Here is a 23,267-nt window from a genome sequence, read left to right on the forward strand (position 1 = left end):
TTAAGCTGTGTATATGTATGTATCTTTTGACTAAGCACACTTTTCAGGTTAAATTGTTAATATCTTTTTCAAATTGTATTTCAAGAAGCAGCAGAAAGATGAATGACTATCAGACTCAGAATTCTGATTTTTTAAAAATATTTATTTATTTGTTTGGCTGTGCTGTGTCCTGACTGGGGCCTGTGAACTCTTAGGTGTGGTGTGTGGGAATCTAGTGTCCTGATCTGAGAAACAGAGACTTAGCCACTGGGCCACCAGGGAAGTCCCCAGAATTCTGATTTTTATTTAACAAATATTTTAATCACAAAGTTCGATGCACATGTCACAGCATACATAAATATGTAAGCACCCGTTTCCTTTCTGCAGACTCAGCTCTCTTACCATACCAAAGGGGGACTTTTTGTGTACAGCAAAGATCACTTATAGATATTTAGATCTTCAATGAATGTTCAGTGTACTAGATATACAGATTCAAAATACCAAATTTTCCCTTATAGAGTTATAACTTGGAAAACCAAAATTTCCTTCAGTTTTTATAATCAGCATTATTTGTTTGTACATTTGGTATTTTAAAGATGATCAAATAAAAACTGTAACTCTCAGTGGGCCTTTGAAAAGCACTGGATCAACTCAAACTAAAGACTAAAATCCCTTTACTCAATAATTAAAACACAGTTATGAAAGACTTCAAACCAAATCTTTCAGAGTACTTAATCAAGCTTCCTTAGTCATCATATCTGAGCCAGTTACTCTGAGCCACTGGGCACAGCCATGAACAAAGAAGAACAATGAACTGCAATGAGCAAAATAAAAGTATCCCTTGCCTTCATGGAGTTTACATACTTGTAACTATTAAATTCATTCACCTCTTGTAAATCTAATAAACCAAAGTTTTAAATGAGGAGCATATCAAAGTAAAAATTCTGACTTTCAACTTAAACCTACAAGTCTAAAATCAGAGTTGGCCCTTGAACAACACAGGTTTGAACCACCCAGGTTCAGTTATAAGTGGGTATTTTTCAATAGTAAATACTATATGGTCTGTCCATGGTTGATTAAATCTGAGAACTATGGATGGGATGGCAGCTATAAATTATACTTGAATTAACCCAGTTGTTCCAGGGCCAACTGTATACATTTGAATTAGAATCACAAAGCAAATGTTTGTCTAATTAGTGTCACTAATCTATCCGATATGTAAATACCAAAGGTACAAATGATTCTTAAGCCTGATTAAAAAATTACAAATACTGTGAAAGTGATTTGTTATATCGTTTTCTCTATTTAATTCTAAACTGTCCTACTAGGAACCACTGGGATTACACAGTTGAGCTTACTTAATGAACAGGTCATGACCCAGATACTTGATTGTCTCAAGTAGGTTGAGAGATTTGAAACTAGGACTGGAGACCTAGAAGTTGTGTATGACCAGAGGGAATCTTTCCACAGGACGGACGCACACACCGAGTCTGATTTTAACAGTGGCTCTAGTGATGCGACTCCACTTCTCCGTGGCATTGGTTTCACAAGATGTTGTTTGCTAGATTCAAGTCTTACCTTCATAACTTTTTTTGATGTTGCCACTTACTTTGGATGGATAATTTCTTAACAGCCCCAATCTCCTGCTTTACTGATTTGATTCAGCTAAGCCACCCTATTTACTGCCTGGTTCTTCTGTGTCTGGCTATTTGGCTTTGGCTCCGAGAACGTTCTCTTTTTTGAGTATGGACACTGGGTGATATCACTGCTCTGCAAAGTGGAGCTGTAACTCTCCTCCCAAAATAACTATCAACCCACCCTCATTCCTTTATACCAACAATGAATCAGTTTTTCAGTTTTAAGTCATATGATTCAAATTCAAATCAAACCCTCCAGAAGAGCCCTGGATGACCCCTTCCCTAAACAAATTCCCTCTTCTAAGCCCTTTTTATATAGAAAATTTAAAACTATCATTGCTTCTTTGCTTAAAACCCTTCATTGGCTCACTTACTACAATAGAATTCGAAACCCTTAACAGGCCCTGCAAGCCCTTGCATGATCGGGCTCTTGGCTTCATCCATGATCTCATCATGTGCCTTCCCCTTACGCTCCAATTCCAGCCACACTGGCCTCCTTTCATGTCTTCCCACGGAAACCGAGATGCTTTCCTACCTCAGGGCCTTTGCATGCACTGTTCCCACTTTCTGAAACATCATTCTCCCCACTCTTTGCTTGGATGACTCCATATCCTGTAGGTCTCAGGTTAACCATCATTTTTTCATAGAGGTGATTCTTCTTTGTAGACCTCAACACAATCGGTGTATTTATTTGCTTACTTCTTAGACCGTAAGTTACATGGGGCCATGTGTGGTGTTCTGTTGGCCTAGCACCCATCACAGCATATACTAGTCAACAATAATTTATTGAATGAATAAGTATCACAGTTGCAATGTGTGTGTGTGTGCTCAGTCACACAATTGTGACCCTGTGGACTGTGGCCCAGCAGGCTCCTCTGTCCTTGGGATTTCCCAGGCAAGAATACTGGAGTGGGTTGCCATTTCCTCCCCTAGGGGACCCTCCCAACCCAGGGATCTAACCCAGGTCTCCTGCATCTCCTGCACTGGCAGGATTCTTTATCACTGAGCCACTTGGGAAGCTCACAGCTGTCACAACAATCACCACTAGCCTTCAGTTACAACTATTATAATCATTCATAGAACCACTTTTGGCTCATGGGAGGTAGAGTAATTGTTTGTTGAATTGGGTTGAGATATCTAAATGTCAGTATCTCATGCACCCATTAATACAATTATTTTTATTACCTTTATGGTTCTTTACACATTTAGTCTTCTATAGCTTCTAAAGCTGGAGGCTTTCTGTTCTTAGCCGTCTTCTTACAGTAAAGAAGACATTTTAGCATGCCTTTTGGGGAACTGTCCTTTTCTAACTTTTAAAAAATGTCACTGAACATTAGCTAATTGGTGTAGGGTTGGTACTAAATCTTGGTTAGTGTAAATACACGTTCTATAGGCTGCTTAGTGATTTTTATTTGTTTACCCTAGTTTCCCGAGAGAGGCTTATGAGTAACCCTAGCCCCAGGTTACAGAGGGCAGCCCGGAGATGTTGAATGGAAGTTCTAGATTCTATCATGTTTGTGGCTTAAGCTCCGCCCTCTACTGTGTCGTTCTCCAAGAACCTTGCCCCCTTCCCCCACCCCACCCCAAAATTAATGCCTTGGAAAAGCACTGAATTGTGCCAAGACTCCTGAATCTTAACCATTTAGGACTTGGTGGCTTTTTTTTTTCTTTGCGGGGGAGGGGCTTTTTTTTTTTTTTTTTTTTTTTTGCGGTATCAACCTCATATCCCCGTCTCTGTACCTTGGCACCTGCGAAGATGAAAAAACAGCATAAAATACTATTTTGAACGTTGCATCGTCACTCACGGAAAAAGGCGCAAAGGCGTAAGAAAAATCGGCTTTATTTTTGTTGTTTACAACACCTCGGCGTTTTTTGGAAACCCGAAGAAGGTCAGGGTTGCTGGGGAAACGGCCGCAGGGCCGCGCGGTCGGGGTTCGCCGCAATGTGCCCGCGCGCCTGCGACTCGGCATGACCCCCGCGCCCCTGGCCCTGCGCCCCGGCTGGGGCGGCGCATAGCCCCCTCCTCCCGTCCCGCGCCGCGCGCACTGTTGTCCTTGAGCGATTGGTTGGTTGGACCAGAAACAGCTGTGCAGAGCTGAGCCGTGCAGAGGGGCTGTGGACCTGAATGCAGGCTGTCGGGCTGGGAGTGACTGACCCCGGGGGCTCGAGGGAGAGAGGGGACGAGTCGGAGCCGCCTCCGCCGCGCTCTCCCGGCAGCGTGGAACCAGGTGCCCGGGCGCTGGCGGCGGTCTGAGGAGCTCCGGGTTGGCGCCCCCTTCCCCCGGCTCTAGCTGCCTTCGGGGTTGGTGCAGGTGGGGGCCAGGCAGGGCACCGCGGATCGCCCCGTTCCCACTGACCGGTTTCTCTTCCTTTCTGCGAGGGGGAGGCGCTAACCCTCAAAAAAATGTAAATATCCAGGCGCGGACTCCGGGCTGGGGCACCAGCCGAGTTCCCAACGCCGCCGCCGGGTGTTTTGCATGGAAATTGAGAAGCCAGACAGGATCGGTGCTCTAACTTAATGCAGCTCTGCGATTAGCAGGAGGCCGGGCACCTTCCCGGCTCCCTGTCCATCAATAGCCTTTCTGCGCGCTCGCGATCGCCGAGCCGCGGTGCCGCCGTGCGGGGTGTCGACCGGCAGATGCCGCATCCTTGGCAGCCATGGCTCCCGTCGCCGCCGCGGCCAGTAAGTAGGAGCATGCATGTGTAAGGGGGGGCACATGCGTGTCGGCGCGCGCGCGCACACACACACACACGCACACACGCACGCACACCACCCGGAGCCTCGGAAGGAAGGAGGAAGACCGACGAGGCGCTGCAGTTGCGAGGACGACTCGGGCTCTTCGTGAATTCGGCAGGAGCCGGCCTGGCGCAGCTGCTGACTGCAGAGCCTGCCCCAGATCGTGGGCACACGCGCCCCCAACCCCCTCACCCGAGCCTCTGGAATGAAGACTGCCTCCCGAGGACTGCAGGGGAGGCAGAGCCAGCCCGTGCCCGGGACTGCGGGCCGCGCGGCCGGTAGGCCCAGGGGGACACGACTTGGACGCTGTCATCCCCACGCCTGGCTCTGAGCTGCCCGGTGCCGAGAGGGTCTGCCGCCGCCCCCTCCGGCTTCCCGGGCGCCCGATCCCGGGTCAACCCCGGAGGCCCCGGCTTCCTCATTTGTTTGGGGCTTTTGTGCCGGGGGCTCACAGTTGGCTAAGCACTCCAGCGCTGAATCGGGCCATTGTCTGCGCTCCCATTGCTTCCACGCTGCAAGTCTCGGCGCCCCCACCCCGCCCGCCCCGCTCCCCGCCTCCTCCTGGCCGGGGAGCCTCCTAACGTGCCTTTCCCCCCCCAGGAATCTGGAAGCTATAAGCCGGGCGGATTGCAAATGAAGTGTAATGCATTGTGGGACGTGTGTAAAATCGGAGCCTTCGCCGTGGGGGTGTGTGGGGGCGTGGGGAGGGCCGGACCCGCCGCTGGCGGTGTAGACGCCGACGAGGAGGGGCTGGGAAAATGAGCGCAGAGTCCGCCCGGGTCGTGCCCGCCGTAGACGGATGAAGCCGCGCACTGCGCCCTGGCGCTGAGGCCCGGAGGATCGGGGGCGGCGGGACGCCCTCTCCACCATGAAGAAGACCCGGAGCACAACCTTACGGCGCGCCTGGCCTAGCTCGGATTTCTCGGACCGGGCCTCGGACCGCATGAGGTCCCGCAGCGAGAAGGACTACCGCCTGCACAAGCGCTTCCCCGCGGCCTTCGCGCCCCAGGCTTCGCGGGGCTACATGACATCAGGTTGGTAACCGCGTTTCTGCCCCCGCGGGCCGGGGCCGCGGGGTGTGCTCGGGTCCTTCCCCGGGAAGGGACGCGCGGTGATGGATGCGATAAGTTATAGGGAACGCAGGGGCAAAAAAAAAAAAAAAAATTAGCTCCCATCCACCATTTTGTACCTCCGCAAGATCCACAGCAGGCCCTCTCAATATGGGGTTGGAGAGCTGTTAGTTAGGTAAAATCTGGGAGGGGGACGCGCCAGGCGTTTTGGCTGCACGGATAGATGACCGCCAGCCTGGGCGCCCAGCCTCCCTGGGCTCGTGGAAGAGCCGGCGTCCGCGGTTGCCCTCAGTACCGGGCTGGCTCGCTCCCGCTCGGTGGCCAGTTATTATATCCTACCGGGTATTTAAACAGCCCTTCTTGCTTACAAGGGAACAGGTTCCATGCACAGTTTTGGATGGTTTGAGTCAGGGGAGAGGTTGCAGTCAGGCTGGTCGGCTTGCTTGCACGCAGGGAGCTGTGTCGCGGCTCATTGAATGCATTCGGTGGGGTAATGGTGTGTATGCGGATTGAATGCTCACATGATTCTGCGTGCATTTAACATATGTTGCTTTGAATTAGGTTGTATGGGAAGAATGGAGGCTGTGTCATGTGTTTGCATGCCAGACAGGAAAGACAGACAAGACGGTAAATGAGGATGAAGGCTTCAGAAAGGGTTGCGTCTTAAAGCGCATAGAAGCCTTTCTGAAGGCGCCAGTTAGTTTCCTTTGGAAATGCAGCGGAATGGCTTTGCTTGTGTGTCTTGGGAACCCAGGGATAAAATACCTGAAATGCTGAAGGAGGAGGACTGTAAGACTCTTTTCTCCTTGTTTTCTTCTTACTGTTGACTTGTTGACTACTTGTATGTAGCGATGTGTAAGACACCAATTTTGGTTGATTTGGTTTTCATTCGGAATGAATTCATTTTCTTTGAAACAAAATGTCATGGAAGAACTGAGATTATATTTGAAAACACATCCTGTACCAGACCATTTTAAATCCTGGGAAGATTGCTTTAAGCTTACAGTTGGTACTTAAAGTGTAGCTCTACTATCTTTCTCCTAAAAATAGCAAGTTGTTTTTTTTTTTTAAACCTAGGCCCAGTATTTCATGCTTTAAAAGTGTCTTGTGACCACACTTCCATGAGTAGAAAACCTAAATAAAATAACCATCTTTTTTAAATTGCAAAATCTGGTGACATAAGGATGTACTGTTTTGGCAATAAGGCTCCCTTGATTTTCCCGGTCATGAAAAGCCAAATTTGTAAAGGAAGTGACAACTACAGTTTATGCTTCAGTAATTGAAGTCAATCACTGCTGTGGTTGCTTTATTCTTCAGGCTGGTGGCAGTAAATTTTGAAATACAGCTAAATCCAAATGTAACCTCAAAACACATCTGTCCATAAACCCATGTCTGCTCTGGGTGTTCAGATAATCTCAGGTTTCATATGTTTGAGGTTTGAATGTCTTCATTCCACTCTGAATGGTTCCCCCTCTTTTCTTTTTACCTCTCTTCAGGAATCAGTACTGATACGAAGTGTGAGGCTGGAGGGGGGCAGGTGGCCATCATTTCTTCCACAGACATGCAAGACTCTGTAATGCTTTCAGGCGCATACCCATGGAGCCCATTCTCATCTCTCTTGGCATAGCATCATTATGATCACTGTTTCCTTCTTTGCTAAAGAACTTCTCTGCTATTGCCAGTTTTGCAAGGTATTTTTGAGGGCTTGAGGAAGAAGCTTTTCATTTTCTTTGATTCTCTTGTTTCATTTCTTGCTGTGCACATGGTAAGCTGGTCAGGGGATACTGAAGGATCAGCTCTTTCAGGCTGGTGGAGGTCTATGTAGATTTCACATTAGCTTACTGTTGAGAAAAGAAAACCCAAAGGTGGGGGAAGAAAAGCTGTGTGATTCATTCAGCATTTCATGGAATCTCCCCTGCCTCAAGCAGAGAGCCTTGCTAGATTCTCATGGGGCTGCAGGGTTGGATATAATATAGTTTTGTCCAAGGATGAAAGTGGTTATTTTTTCTTTGTTTTAATTATTGTCCAATACATATAATAAAAGGGGTTGGGGCTCATGGAAGGATCTAATAATTATTAAACAAACTCCTCCAATAAACACTGGGAGAGTAGGTGCAATCTTATATACACATCTTTCTGGGGGAGATTGGAAGTAGCTTATCAATTTCCTTTCCAAATATAAGTGTTGATAGTAATAGGTGGTATATTGAGACACTTGGAGATCATGTGGGAGACGTTCTCTTCCCCTTAACAAATGTAAGAAAATCCATTTGTATCAAGTTAGTGACTCTGGGTGCAAACAGAGGCCTTTGTCATTTAAAAATGAAATAGAAAATGAAGCAACTTAGAAACAAATGAGGCTTTTCATATTTCTTCTGTTTGTCCAGTCATTTGGCGTAATAGCCACTAGTGTTTATCGTGCTTCTTCTCAGTAAAAAGAGATTTTGTTGTTGAGTTCAAAGGACAAGATAAGCTTCTTCAGAGAAGCACTAAATGACTTAATTTCAGTTGAGGTATTTTTAGAAATCCCCATCTGAAAAAATTCCTTAAAAATATTGTGAAAATCACTTTTTTTTTTTTAACTTTAGGAAAGGAAAGAGCCTTAGAAGTTTTAATAGTTCTTCTTTTGGTCTGGCCTACTGTCACACAGTAGGTATTTCAAGTTTAAATGTGTTTATTTAAGGCAAAATTACAGGCATTCCATAATAGGTTTCTAATGAGACAGCACCTTTTCAAACAGTCTTTTCTTCACTAATGCATAATTACCAGTTTGAAATGTGATTTATAGCAATAGGCTTGACATTTAGCCTTAGCTTTTTCGTGTACCTTCGGGATAAACTACACTTAAGCTCGAGAGGTTAGAATAGACACATCTAAAATTTAAAGAGATCCTGCAAACAGATGGTTAGATAGAGAATTCTGAAACTTTAAATTTTAAAGACTGCCTTTTGTGACTATTTCAGCCCCCAACTCATGCTACCAAATCAAAAATAATCCTAAGAATTCACAGGCCTCCTGGCAACCAGCAAGTTCACAGGCCATGAGATGTGTTCATTGTTCATCTTGAATGTTAATTTCCCAAAGGTGGTTTCTGGGCAGAAGGGGAAAAATCTTGCCTTTTGTTCAAATCAAGATGAATAATATGCATCCATGATCTGAATAAGAAAAAGGATTAGGTCAAATAAATGTGGGGTTATTTTTCCACAGTTTCTGAAACTAGAAATTATGATATTACTTAGAAAAGTAAAACTCCCCACAAAGAGGGAAGTAGCTATATAATCCTTGCTGCTACTGCTAAGTGGTTTCAGTCGTGTCTGACTCTGTGCGACCCCAGAGATGGCAGCCCACCAGGCTCCCCCGTCCCTGGGATTCTCCAGGCAAGAACACTGGAGTGGGTTGCCATTTCCTTCTCCAAAGCATAAAAGTGAAAAAATAAAGTGAAGTCACTCAGTCGTGTCCAACTCCTAGCGACCCCATGGACTTCAGCCCACCGGGCCCCTCCATCCATGGGATTTTCCAGGCAAGAGTACTGGAGTGGGTTGCCATTGCCTTCTCCGGCATATAATCCTTAGGGCTTCGTATATGGGAATGTGCTTACCTACCTTCATGAAATGATTTTCAAGGCACCGTACCTTTGTTAATGAAGGAGTTAGAACTTTCTCTGTTAGGACCTTGTGAACTGTGACCTCTTTATGCAAATGATGTGGCTGACTTTTAACTTTCTTCCCTCTCCTCTCCCCCTGCTCTGGGGCCAGGGCCGGGGGGCAGGGGTGGGGGGAGAGGGGGTAGCTGCTTCTTTATATTGCACATGGCATGCCATCAAGTTTGGGGACATTTCATCGATAAAGATTGGAAAGCAATTTTTTTTCCACTATAAAGGTTCTATGGCACACATGCATGAAAGATATCCTTTATGAACTCGACATCCCAAAGTCATGGTACTTTTCGATGGATACTTGTCATTTGAAAGAAAAGTAAGTCAGAGAGTTTTAAAGGATTTGAAGAAGAAGCCCCAAACTGACATCTTAAGAAAATATAAGTCAGTTTGGTCTGCTGATCTAACTAACGTGAATCAGCGGGGAGGAATGGCCAGGACACTACCTTGATGAGTTTATTAGTTTTCATTTTTTAGAAACTAATTCTGGGGCACAGTGGATGGTGTGTCCCAGTTCCTTATGTTCTGTTATTTTGAGAGACATGAGAGTTTTCTGGGAGTGGAGGATGGGCACCCAAGGTTCTAATCTGGGCCTGCCCCAAACCAGCTGTGTCCCTGGTGGGTAACATGACCTCTCCCGTCTGTAATGGGCCCTCCTGGTCCACGTTTCCATCACAGGATTGGGCTCCGTGGAGGCTCTGTATTGAGCAAGGCGGGATTTCTGAGCACTTACACAGAAATTGTTAGAAATAACCTTTGCCCTTTCTTATTGGAGTCATGTGCTTCCGTACCTGGGGTGTGTGGGAAGAGTGCTCTTTTGACAACGGAGTCTTATTTCCTGTCATCCCCAGATGTTCCATTAAGTGACTGCATTAGGGCTTGTCCTGGTGACCAGACTGATGGGAGTAGGGGGGATGAGGGACGAAGCCCTGGCAGGTTCTGATCATTTGGAGTTTTCATAAACAGCATCCTGTTGCCTCCTATTCACTCTTTGCAGAGATCCATTTCCAGCCTCGCTGCTCCAACTGTGTTTTAATTTGAAACTACCTGTGTTGACTCCTTGCATCAGGCCCGTGGAAGTGAGGAATATTACACTTGGTGGTGAATGACTTTATTCTTTATTTCCCAGGAGAACGTGAATGTGGTTGCAAAAGGTCACCTCTCTTGGTATTTCAATATCTTTTACACTCTTGAGAACGTTTTTATTTGAAAAAAGGAATATGAGTATATTGTATAAAAACCTTAGCATTTTTATACCTCCAGAGCAATTATGGCTTAAATTCTCTCTACCCCAGAGAGTTAGGGCAGTTCAGACACTGGTTTGTTCTTTGGTACAAGATTGCTTATGCTGAGTGCAGACAGAACCAAGGAGCGAAGTATGATTGGACCCTTGCTGGTGGGAACGCGGGCCGACTTTCGCAACTAGGACAGGTTTTGTGGATCAGCCATAAAAACTGCATGAGGCCTGATCTGTCACATTTCGAGTAGAGGTTCTTGTAGTTCGTAAGAATTTAGACTATAGACTCTATAATGTAGCCCTCACCAGTTACATGAGAGAGAAGTGACGTGGGTAATTATTTTTAAAGTAGATAGTAAACTTTTCCTTAAGTAGTTAAGCTCCAGACTATTTTTATTTGACGTCGGAATGCACAACCAGTTGGCCAGAACATCCCATTGATTTCTACCACCTAAACAGTTCTAAAATCTGCCCCTCCCCCCTCACCGCAGTTGTTTGAATCTTCTTCTGTTCTATCAGGATGTCTTCTAAACCGACCATGTCCAATTCATGCTCCATGTGTCCCCAGAGGGACTTTATTTTTTTAATCCCTCTCAAAGCAAAACTGATCCTATTCCTTTCCAACTCTTTTTGATGTTTCTTGTGCCTATGAATGAAGTCTGAGACCAAGGCTCATCATGGCATGACCTGCCCTACTTTCCCTTCCTTTCCTTCCCCCACCCACCCTGTGTTTCAGGCTCTGGAGTCTCTCTACCTTTGGGAACATCTTGTTGCTGTTTGTGTGCCTCTTGCGATTTATGTCATTCCACTGAGAATGTGCTCTCTGTCTTTAAAGGTCTGAGATTTAGCTAATGTATAAAGCTGATGCTGTTGAGCCTTCCAGAACAAGCTCAGGTAGCCCCTCTCTTTCTACAGCACGTCACTCACATGACATTTGTTTTCTGCGTGTGTTGCAGCAACACGGTTCCATTGTATTGCACCTCGGGTTTGCTAGCCAGTGAATCCCTCAGTCTTGGTATTACGTGTTTGTACCAGCCATAGAGCTTGGCATATATCAGGGACTCTGGAATTGTGTATTGGACAAATGAATAAAACATGGCTTCTCTTTAAAAAGTTTGTTCGTTGAAGAGATATCTTGAATTCCTAATGTGAGTCATCCTTTTGTACTCACGAAGATTCTACTCTTCAAGGACTTCCTGTTGTGGTTGGTAGGACCAGCTCTCCGTGAGTCAATCATTTGAAAGCAGTAAATACTGGAACATAATCCCGAGTTAAGCGGGGTGGTTGATATGGCTGGTGTAGGTGGAACAGGAGTTTAGAGAAGAGATGCCAGTAAGAACACTGCCTGGAGGGGGGATTTCCTTGCTTATTGAAGGACTGGGTAAGAGTTGAGGAGACAGAGGAGGAGCAGGACTGGGGGAGTGAGTATGAACCAAGGCATGCAGCCGGCAAGGAACATATCAGCGTGAAATTTGCCATTCTGTAGCTGTGGGATGTAACTAGAAATAATGTGTAGCTCGGTCAGGCAGGATCTTGAAATGTAGGTGGGATTTAGAATTTACGGGGCAGAAATTAGATTTGTGAGTTTGGGAGAGAAACAGTGAAAGGAGCGTCTTAGGAAGAGGGGTCTGGGCGTGGCTGGCAGGGTAGATGGAAGAGATGAGAGTTGGGAGGCTAGGAGACCAGCTGGAAAGTGGTGGCCGGGACAGACTGATCAGGCAGTAGTGTGTTGAGGGACGACCCAGAGCAGTGTTTCCCAACGCTCCTAGGCATTAGCACACCATGCTTGAGAACTTGCAAACCGTGTCCACATACCATCTGTGCCTTTATTTATGTAATAGTTCTGTTGAACTCTACCCACTTTTATATTTAAATGGATGAAAAAAGAAGCATTTTAACTGCATGTGAAATAATGGGTTTCATTTGACAGTTGTTTTCCTGACCCCCTTTACAATTATTATTATATCACTATCAGTAAAAAAAAAATGATCCAGACAGATACCACCTGAAATGTGGTGGTACCACCACTCACGTACCTGAGTGGTACTCATGCCTCATAGTGAGAACTCATATCAGCCAAAAAAGGACGGATGAGTGTGAAGGGCAAAGGGACCATCTGTGAAAAGAAAGGACCTGGCTGTTCCTTTGTAAGTGACTGGATTGAAGAGGGGAGAGGAAATCAAAGGTGAATCAGAGATTTTTGTTGGAAGAATGCAACACATGACCAGGAGGCTGGGGGGAAATGGAACAGATGATGAGATCCATGTTAGACTTAAAGAGTTGGTTGTCTAAGCGGAGAAGTAGGTATACATGTGATGGGGTAGTTTGGGGGTCACCCACTTAGCAGTGTTAGTGAGAACATGGAAATACCTTAGCCATTGTATTTCCCATTCTGCTTCTTCAAGGGGAACAGATGACTTGCTTATTTTTATTTCCAGCAGATGGAAGGTCAGTTGGATTCCGTTAACGTTGGATCCTACTTGGGTTTCTGAAAACCTGCAGACTCAAGGTTAGGATTTAGAAATCATCTGCTCTCTTTTCCTAAAAGTAAAGTGCTTTTTAATGCTTGCATTTGTTTGATTAGTGTTTGCACTTACTCAGAAGCCCTTGTGTTGTTGATACAAGGGATATGCTTTTGGTATCTCTAGTTCAGGTTTGAAAAGAGTTTAGAGCTCTGCAGGCAGCAGCACAAAAGACTAGACCAGCTATGTAAATAATGTATATTTCAAACATCTGTCATATACCGATTCAGTGGGAAATTTATGGCTTAGGTAACTCATATACACAGTTAAAAATCTCCATTTATCTTCCTATGTAAATCCATGATGGCCCCTCCAGGCCAAGTTTTCTCTTTTTGAAGATAAAAGAGAAGTATTTGGCAGGTGCCTGTGGGCATTAGAGGTAGCAGGACTTATGCCCAGCCCTCTCCTTCTGATGGCCGTAGTTTCAGAGAGAGGAACTGTCTACTTTGTAATTAACACCCCCCACCTCAGCCCTACTGCAGATTCCTGTCTAAGCCGATTCCCCTCCGAGAGCTCATAGACCATTTATTGCCTTCAGCACATCCAACTTTTGCTTTGAAATCATTTATTTCATTATTAGATAAAATGAAGGCCCCTATAATGATTGAGGTACCATGGATAACTGTCATTTTTTTGGCTGCCCAGCAGGTGAACTCCCTCCCTGCCGTCTGTGTATCTCCCCACTGTCGTGAGTTGAATGTGTCCTCCCCAAAAGATAACATCCAAGTCCTAACCCCTGGTAACCCTGAAATATGACCCTATTTGGAAATAAGGTCTTTGCAGATGGAATTAAGTTAAGATGAGGTCATACTAGAGTCGGATGGGTCCTGCATCCAGTACGGCTGATGCCCTTATAAGAAGAACAAAGAGACACAGACGCAGAGGAGACGTCCATGTGAAGGTGGGGGAGAGATTGGAGTGATGGGTCTGCAAGCCAAGGCAGTATGGGGATTGCTTGGAACCTCCAGAAGCCAGGAGAAAGGCGTAGAAGGGCTTCTCCCCCAGAATCGCCAGATGGAAACAATCCTTTGGCTCTTGGCTTCCAGAGCTGTCAAGAGAATAAATTTCTCTTTGTTTTAAGCCACCCGGTTTGTGGCATTTTCTGTCAGCAGTCCTAGGAAACCAGTACACTCACCCCATGGACCTTGGGACCCCATGGACCCTGGGACCCCATGGATCCCATGAACCTCGCTTCCCTATGGAGACTGGCCTGCTGTCCTGGCCCGCCTGCCTTGCAGTCATGGTTTCACCAAGTGTTCACTCCTTTCCAGACTCTGCATGTGGCGCTTGTAGGGCAGTGAGGTACGGTCCCTGGGTGGTGGTGGTGTGGCAGCAAGATGGCATTCTGCAGGCAGTGTCCCGTGTGTGGCAGGGTAGACAGTGCCCGCTGCAGAGTGGTTTGTGTGCAGCGTGGCTGCCGTGGCATCCTCACTGAAGTGGCTCTGAGTTCCAAGCCTGGGTCTCCAGGCCTTCCTGTGATCTTGAGTTTCTCAGTACTTTTCAGTAAATTCCTTTTCGGAGGGGCCATGTAGCAGAATGATTTAGAGCAGACATGTAGCTCAGATCGCTTCATAATCCAGCTTTTCCAGTACTGAGTGGCTAAACTTGGACAAGTTACCTCTTTTTGCAGGGCCTCAGTTTCCTTACCTGTAAAATGGGAATAATAATGATATGTATGTATCCATGCGGTTTGGGGTGAATTATGTGACTAATACGCATAAAGTATTGCTTTGGTTCCTGTTGAATAGAAGTGGAAGAACCCCAAAGGAAGCAGATAGAATCTCAACGAGGCCTCACAATTGTCACTTCAAAGTATGCTGTCAAGTGTAAATTGCGTATAAGCTACATTTTAAAAAGTACAGTTAAGTTTTGCTCTGCAGCTACGTTGTCTTTTTTTTGTAAAGACTTCAGGGCCCTTGTTGTCCCCTCTTCAGTAAGACCCAGTGTCCCCTCCGCCTTGCATTCAGCTGCTGTCCTCTTTGGCCTGATGAAGCCGTTTCTTCTCCGTGCTCCCGTAGCATCCTTGTGCGCCTCTGATATCATGGACACACCTGTCGTCATCTTGTCTCATCCTCCCTCTAGACTGTACACTCTTTGTGAACTTGGTTCTAGCCTCACTTGGCTTTGTTCCAGCAGTTGCTGGGTGGGTGGTAGGCTTACAGTAGGAGCTGAAAGGCGCATCTACGGGGACTCATTGTCTTGCTGCATTCCTGATAGCTGCAGTGAGATCTCTGACCTCTGTATTTCCTTTCTGTAACAGCAGTCATAGTTAGTCTCCTGGGAATTGATGATGAGAGGCCCCCAGGGTCCTTGTACCCTATCAGTAATCCTGACCCATTCACACACACTGCGCCGAAGGAGTAAACTGGGGCACTCTAGATACCACCGTCTGGTACATGTATAAGCTTCCATATTGGAATTTCAAGCATTCCAGCATGGATCTTTGATGAGATTATAAAACAATATAGCTTTTTGGAATCCACCAAATTTCTAGGATAAAACATCCCTTTAGATGCTGGAGCTTTATAATGGGGCTTCCCGTGAACCTAATGAACTCACTTGAATTTTCATTTTGACTGGTTTTAAAGTAATTGAAGGGAGTATTTGAACCTTTTTTTTTTTCCTCCTACACTTGCTGACTGGTTATTTATAATGAAGACAGTGGACTACTGTTGGTAAACTGTTTTTTTTTTTTTAAAAAGGTTTTTAAAAAAGTCTCCTTAGCCAAGGATCTGGACATGCCCAGAAGAGCTGAACAGTGAAGATGGTCATAGTCTCAGGTGGATTTTTCCGTAATTAAAATAGTGGCTTCTTATGTTCATAAAGTTCCTTTATGTAGTGGCAGGCTTTTAGACTTGGGGCTTTGATTTTACTCTTCGGCCATGCTGCGCAGCAGGTGCTATCTTAGTTTCTGAACCAGGGGTTGAACTTGCACCCCATTGCATTGGAAGTGAGGAGTCTGAGTCACTGGCCCACCAGGGAAGTCCCTTGATTTAGGGCTCGAAAGTGAGACAGGATGTTGGTGTCCTGGTACCCACTTGCTACCTGTATAATCTTGGCAATGTATCCTCTGCTTCTCATTTATAAAATGAGGATAAAGTAGTATCTAATGTGTAGTTGCCATGTGGAGTAAATGAGCAAATGCATGCAAAATATTAATAATTAGCATCGTGCCTGACACATAGTAAGAACTTAGTACATTTTTTGCTGCTGCATTATTTCTTTGGGTACAAAACTCTACAAGAGTGACTTGTTCCTAAATATTTTATACTTGAGCCATGTAGAAGAAGGGAGATGACAGATAACTTGTCCAGGGTCGATTGGAGTTAAAAACAGCTTTCAATCTGATTCTTGTACTTTGGTCCTCATTTAATCACAAATCAAATATTCCATTACCCCTGACTTGGGTATTTGATCTTCTAAAAGGTTCACAAAATTATTCATTCATCTAAGTGGGTTCACTTGTCCCTGAGTTTCCATCTTAGGAACCAGGGTAGAGAATCGTTGTTTTCAACATTCCCATGAGATAGAAATCTAAGAGAACTTGGCTCCACCTGAAATCGGGGAAATGCTGCCCTGTCTAGCGTGTGTGTGTGCTAAGTTGCTTCAGTCGTGTCCGACTCTTTGTGACCCTGTGGAGTTGCCCACCAGGATCCTCTGTCCATGAGGTTCTCCAGGTAGGCATAATGGAGTGGGTTGCCGTGCTTGCCTCCAGGGGCTCTTTCCCACCCAGGGATCGAACCTGTATCTCTTATGTCTCCTGCCTTGGCAGGCGGATTCCTTACCACAGCGCCATCTGGGAAGCCCATGTTCCTCCCTTGGTGACTTTTAAATAGTCAGGCCGGTGCCCTGGAATCTCAGGTCAGCATGTCCCCTTGGGTTGCGGAAAGGGGGTGCTACCCTTTGGGATCCGCTTTTCGCTTGTGTTAATATTTCAGCAGCTTTCCTTCGAGCAGATGGCTTGGCAGCAGGACTCGGGGCTCTGGGATGACAGACTGAGCCGGGGAAGGAGATGAGGGTTTTCCCTCCTCCGCAGCTTTCGAAGCTGCCGCCACCTCCGCCTCACCTCACTGTCGAGGCAGACACGCGGAGCATGGCCGGCCAGGATTTGGGAACTCAGAGCTTCCCGTTTTTTTAACACATCGCCCCTGCCCAGGTCTCCCTTCCTTCAGAGTCCAGGGGAAGATAGCTGCAGGAGAACCTGAAGTATATATGAAGTAGCTTGCCTTATATGGCTGCGGCCAAGTCATTGAACTTCAAAAGCCTCCTCTAATTATAGCTCCACAGTAAGACAAAAGCCTTGGCTTTTGTGGGCGAAAGCATGGTTTTTGGAGACGGCAGATCTTGTTTTCCCATATGCGGTACCCTGCTTGGTTGTGGGTGGTTTCAACATGTGGAGAATTTCAAAGAACATTTGTTCGGGATGCCAAAGGCATAATGATGGTGTACCATCCTGAGCCGAAGGGCCAGAAAGGATGGTTTCCATTGTCAAGTGCAGCCGGAGGTGGGAAAGTGCGTTCTCCCAGTGGAGCCAGGCAGAGCATCGCTGGGCTGGGCTTGATGCTCAGGGGCTCCTGCCGTGTTGTGTAGACAGGTCCCAGAAGGTTTCTGTTCAGCCTGGCAGTAGGAAGCCAGAGGTAAAGGTCCCAGGCCATGAGCCCAGGGTTTCCTCTGTTGGTCTGAAAACAGGCTTCCTATCAAGATAAGAGTTCCCAGGGCCTCCTAAACTGTAGACATGAAGAGGGGGCCTTTTAACCCTCAATTCCTCCCTCTGCCCAAGAAAGGGAACCATTGTTTATTGAGTATGTACTTGGTACCAGCCAATGCTTAATTAAGAATGACCTCATTTCGTCTCAGAATAGCCCTGGGAGGCAGTCACCGGTGAATATTTGAAGCATCACAGGCCATACCCCTGAGATTTTATACACACACACACATACACACACACACTTAAAATCTTGTATGTGCTTGACTGTTAGTCTACATGCTTGCTATTGTTGTTCTGTTGCTCAGTTGTGTCCAACTCTTGGCGACCCCATGGACTGCAGCCCACCAGCCTCCTCCGTCCATGGGATTCTCCAGGCAAGAATACTGGAGTGGGGTGCCATTTCCTCCTCCAGTGGGTCTTCCTGACCCAGGGATCGAACCCATGTCTCCTGCTTTGGCAGGATTCTTCACCACTGTGCCATCTGGGAAACCCAGTGTACATGCTACCTGTTGGTAAAATTAACTTCTTATTTTTAAGTAAATGTGAAGTATTTGCTTTCACCACTCCAGTGGTTCATCTTGTACTTGCTGTAAGGAGCCTGTTGGAGAGGCCTGGCTTGTACTGAGAGGAGAGAATTTAGAGTTTCCTGCTTACTCTAACAAGTCTAACCTCAAGTATTTGTGTATGTCATTGGAAAAAAGAATCCCAGCTCTGCCAGCTGATATTCTGAGAGTTACCACGCTTTGACCAAAGAATAGGAAGAGTCTCCTAAAACCTGGCAGGGTGTCCGGGGGTGCATGGGTGGCTATTGCTGGAATATTCCTGCGCTGCTGTTTCTTAGGCTTCCTCCTTTTATCACTGTAGAGGGGGTTTCTCATCCTTCTGCTGTGAGCTCCTCGCTGTCCTGATTGGCCCAGTGTTATCAGAAGCTGTCCGTCAGTATGGTGAACACCCCTGATTTTTTTTGGAGGAGATGAAATCCTTGGGATTGCACAGCTCTTAGGTCTTACTTGGTACGAAAGGTACCTGACAACCACGTTTGAAACTTGAGATGGAAAGAAGTTCCCCCACGGAGACATAATTTCATTCATTTGTAAACCATTCTCTTCTGCTGACTCATTTTCTCTGAACTCCTTTACTTTTTCTGTTAGGAAGAACTGGAGAAAGATGAGGTTTCATGCAGTCTAACTTTTGCCATCTGTTGTTGTAAGAGTTTATGCTGAGCAGTTATTCTGAGCATCCCAGTAAGGCCAGGGTACAAATCATGGAATAATTTGACAGTACCCCACCCAGTAATTTAAAATTACGCTATCAGGGGTCAAAAAAGGGGGGGTTCCATGGGTCTGAATGATATAAGATAGCATGAAGTCCAAGGTAATCAAGACATTAATAAACTAGGATTTTTGGTGAATATGATTTTTACAAAGTATTGATATTTAGGGGCCTTCCCTGGCAGTCCATTGGTTAAGACTTTGCCTTCCAATGCAGTAGGTGCCAGTTCAATCCCTGGTCAGGGAACTAAGATCCCACATACTTCGTGGCCCAAAAAACGTAAAAAATGGGAATTATATTGTAACAAATTAAAGACTTTAAAAATGGTCTGCATCAAAAAAAATTTTTTTTTAAAAAGCATGGATGGTTAAAATTGAGTAAATGAACCATATCTTTAATGAGGAGGAGGGCATGGCAACCCACTCCAATATGCTTGCCTTGAGATTCTCCATGGGCAGAGAAGCCTGGTGGACTATAGTCCACGGGGTCGAAAAGAGTTAGACACGACTGAGCGCCTAAGCACAGCAAGAAGTCAGTTAACCAATTTAGAACACATCAGATATGTTTTTTTGGGGGGAAAAAAACTGTCCTTGTGATTTCCCCATAGGAGTCACTGAGAAAATCCTGTACAGTTTCTCCTAGTTTTTCAGTGGTCAAGGAGGAGGAGTTCAGTCACCCATGGCAACGGAAGGAATGTGAACGCTACGAATGGGTAATCTCCATTTAGTACCTCTGCTGGTAGGAGGACTTGCAAAATCTAGCACCTGCATAATCCTTGGAGTATGTAATATTTAAAGCAATACAAATACAGGAGCAAACTCCTGTCCTTTAGAACATTTAAAGAACAGCCTCAAAGTTTTATGATATACAGTTATTTTTTTAAAAAGCAAAAATTGGTTTTACACACTATGGAGTACTTTAAAATTATATGTCTTTTTAACCAACACCCCCCCCCCCCACCATGTTTTATGGCTGATTAACTAGTGAACGCTTAATTCTCTACGTACTAGACTTTAAAATAGCAAATATGTATAGCACAAAGTTGTCAGCTCTTAAATTAAAAAATATAATTTATAGTTTTTCTGTATTTTTAACATTAGGATCAAGGCACCGAGATAGATAAACTCATAGGATGAAAAAGAAAGTTTCCTTGTATTCCGTTTCCTAAGATGAATTTCTTAATATTTGCATGTCTATGGTTTTAATTTCTTGTTGCCAAGAAGGTAGTCTGGGAGAGATTTGACTGGTAAACCCACTTCCTTAAAGAAAAGGGTTTTAACACTCTGCAGTAAGTTAAACGTCCAGAAATTACATTTATCTGAGCTAGAACTTTCACAGATTCACTGTGCCCTGTGGCTCAGGTCAGGAAGATGCTGCTTCAGCTACAAGCATATTTGACTCTGTAAGCCTCATTCTTGGGTCTTCTCTGGTGGCTCAGATGGTAAAGAATCTGCCTGCGGTGCAGGAGACACAGAAGATGTGGGTTTGATCCCTGGATTGGGAAGATTCCCTGGAGGAGGAAATGGCAACCCACTCCAGTACTGTTGCCTGGAGAATCCCATGGACAGAGGATCCTGATAGTTTACACTCCATGAAGGTCACAAGGAGTTGGACACAACTGAGTGACTAAACACACACACAAACACACACACAAAATAAAACAAAAGGGTTCCTGTTTCTTGTGCTTTTCTTTGAATACTGTATTCTTATTTTTTCCCCCAGATGAGAGACATACTTCATGATGGGTAATGTCAACTTCTGATTATTCAAATGCTATTCCTGTTCGTGGCCTGTGACAGGAGGCGGTGCTGTGGGGTATAAAGATAGGAGCCCTTCTTCCCCTTGGGTTGCTTAAAACCCGGTTGAGAGCCCAGCATCTCCTTGGAGGTGAGCTGCAGAGAGCAAAATGCGGGACTTGTGAAAAGGCCCAAGTTCCCACCATGAGCTGGTGCGTGGGCAGCACTGGGTTGTGGTGTGCTTGTGGCTACTGGCCCTGAGTTGTTACTGGCCTTGCATTCTGGATATCCTCACCTGAGCACAGCCTAGGCAGGAACATTCTGTGCCGACTGAGGCTCCGGGACACCGTCTGTGCACCAGCATCGAGCTGGTTCCTTCTGCAGAATCATCCAGGGAGCTTGTTAAGCAGATACGCATCTTGGCTTCATTCCTCCAATATTCAGATTTGTAGTTTTGGGATGAGGGCCAGGGTTCTGTGTTTTTAGAAACTCCCTGGGCAATTCTGATGGACAGTTGGTTTGGGGGCCACTAATTTTGCATTCCTCTCTCAGGACTATGAGCCTCTCCGCTGATTCATTCATTTATTCAGTCACTTCCTCTCACATTTAACAAACTGGTACCCAGAGCTCGTGTGAAGGTTTGAGTACATGGACTTGGCTTTAGAGAATGACCATCAGTTCTTGCCTTGGAGAAGCCCACAATCCCCTGGAGACTCGTGGAGGCGGCTGCAGGACGCTGTAACACAAGGTGGAGGAGCTGAGTAAGGAGTCCCAGAGCAAAGCAGGAGGGCCTAATGGAAACTTCGGAGCCAGGAAAGGACCTCAGAAGAGGCACAGGGAGCCCCGAGTTGGCCCTCAAAGGTCCGATGGGAGTCAGACACGTGGTGAAGGCTGTGGGGAGGAGAGAGGCTGGAAAAGGGAGGGACCCCCCGGCAGACCTCTCCTTTTGGAGGCTAATTGGGGATGGTGGGAGATGACGACCAAAGGGAGCAGAGACCACAACCTGCAAGGGTCTTAAATTTCAAACGGAGGATCTGCACTTTCATCCTGAAGGTAATAAGTCACAGAACTTTTCCTGGGATGCTGGGATTTGCAGTTGAGAGGGATCATCCCAGCTCAGGATGGAGGATGGGCCGAGGGACCCAAAGGAAGAAGCTGGTAGGTGGACAGTGGATACAGATGTGCTCGTAGGGGTAATGGGGTCAGAATATTGAGGAACCTCGAGATGATGGTGTCTTGCTCTTCCTGGAAGCAGGAAGTCGGCCATTGGCTATGAGAGGTGGAAGAGGTGCTAGGCGAGATGGTGAAGAGTTCTAATACTGATCACCGTGTTGGTACCAGAAGAAGGATGTGCTGTATGGATTGGGGAGCCACGTAAAGAGCCCAGCTGGGGCTGAAGACCCCGACTTTGTGATGGCATTTAGTTTCTGTTGTCGTTATCGATGATAAACTTCTTTTTTAAAATTTATGTTTATTTATTTGGCTGTTCTGGGTTTTAGTCCTGGCACTCGGGATCTTTGTCGTGGCATGCAGACTGTTAGTTGCGGCACATGGGATCTAGTTCTTCGACCAGGGATCGAACTCCAGGCCCCTGGCATTGGGAGCATGGAGTCTTAGCCACAGGATATAAGCAACTTCTTTATTTGGCTGAAACAGACGTTCAGCTGATAACTTTTTTACCTGTGCAAACCCTATCCCACAAGCATGTTACTGATTCCCATGGAGAGGCTAGGAAGCCAGGACTGTGCAGGCAGCTCTTTCCTCATCGTGGGCAAACAGGAGTGAGAAACTGGGTTTCCATGATGCTGACAGCCAGCGGCAAGTGTTAAGAATTCTATGTAGCTGGCGCAGTGATTGTTCATGATTTTTGTTTTGTTTTGTTTTCTGTTGAATATAGGCTGTTGACTTTTAGATGGCATTTAGTTTTTAAAGTTCTGGCTTCTCGGCCTTTTGGCTATGATCTAGTATGGGAGCTTCCCAAGTGGCACAGTGGTAAAAAATCTTCTGCCAATATAGGAGACGCAAGAGACACAGGTTCGATCCGTGAGTTGGGAAGATCTCCTGGAGGAGTAAGTGGTAACACGTTCCAGTAGTCTTGCCTGAAAAGTTCCATGGACAGAGGAGCCTAGCAGGCTGCCTTCCATGGGGTCGCAAAGATTCTGACACGACTGAGTGATTGAATACAGTTTTAAAGCTAATTTAATTTGATTGGGTGTATTTTCATGACTGGTAGTCTTTAATCTGAGTGCAGAAGTGGGAAAACCAGACATGTGGACTTTTCTGAGATTGGCACTTGGCCATGCAGAAGGATCAGGAGTGATCAGGAGGCTGATCTTTTCTCTCCCTGTATCGTGACCTGTGAGTGAGGCTGGAGCTGATGTCTGATTTGGAGGTGGGGCCTTGAGGGTGGATGGGAAAGTGATCTGTGGATTCAGCTTAATCCTCTGGATAGCATTGATAGTCTGATGATAGTGTTCTAAATACTCCAAAGGTGAATCCAAATTAAATTTGGATTGGCAGAAATACAACAGGCAAAAAAATTGAATCTTATTCTCAAGCTAAGTTGTTCAAAACTCACTTTTCAAGTTGTTTTAAGAATAACTGAAATCTGAATATGGTGCCACTAAGAATTTTTTCCTAAGAACCATCGGTGTTATTCTGTAGCTCTACTCAAGAAAAACTGATCGTCTAATTAGGTCTTTGTCAGAAGGAAC

The 23,267-nt window shown here is 45.8% G+C and overlaps 1 protein-coding gene across 3 annotated transcripts in view; it reads left to right on the plus strand.

Annotated features, from left to right (window-relative positions):
- The window catches only part of STOX2 (storkhead box 2), a 196,822-nt gene that overhangs the window by 84,277 nt on the left and 89,278 nt on the right, over positions 1–23,267 (plus strand). Inside the window, exon 1 of one of the 3 annotated variants that reach the window (XM_019953492.2) lies at positions 3,324–5,387. The exons of the other annotated variants lie outside the window; for them this stretch is intronic. Coding sequence (XP_019809051.2) covers positions 5,222–5,387 — 166 coding nt within the window. The 5' untranslated portion in view covers positions 3,324–5,221. Of the gene's footprint in view, positions 1–3,323; positions 5,388–23,267 lie in introns of those variants that run through there. 3 annotated transcript variants of the gene reach the window in all.

The sequence above is a fragment of the Bos indicus genome, chromosome 27 (assembly GCF_029378745.1).
Source record: "Bos indicus isolate NIAB-ARS_2022 breed Sahiwal x Tharparkar chromosome 27, NIAB-ARS_B.indTharparkar_mat_pri_1.0, whole genome shotgun sequence".
NCBI classification, from domain to species: domain Eukaryota; kingdom Metazoa; phylum Chordata; class Mammalia; order Artiodactyla; family Bovidae; genus Bos; species Bos indicus.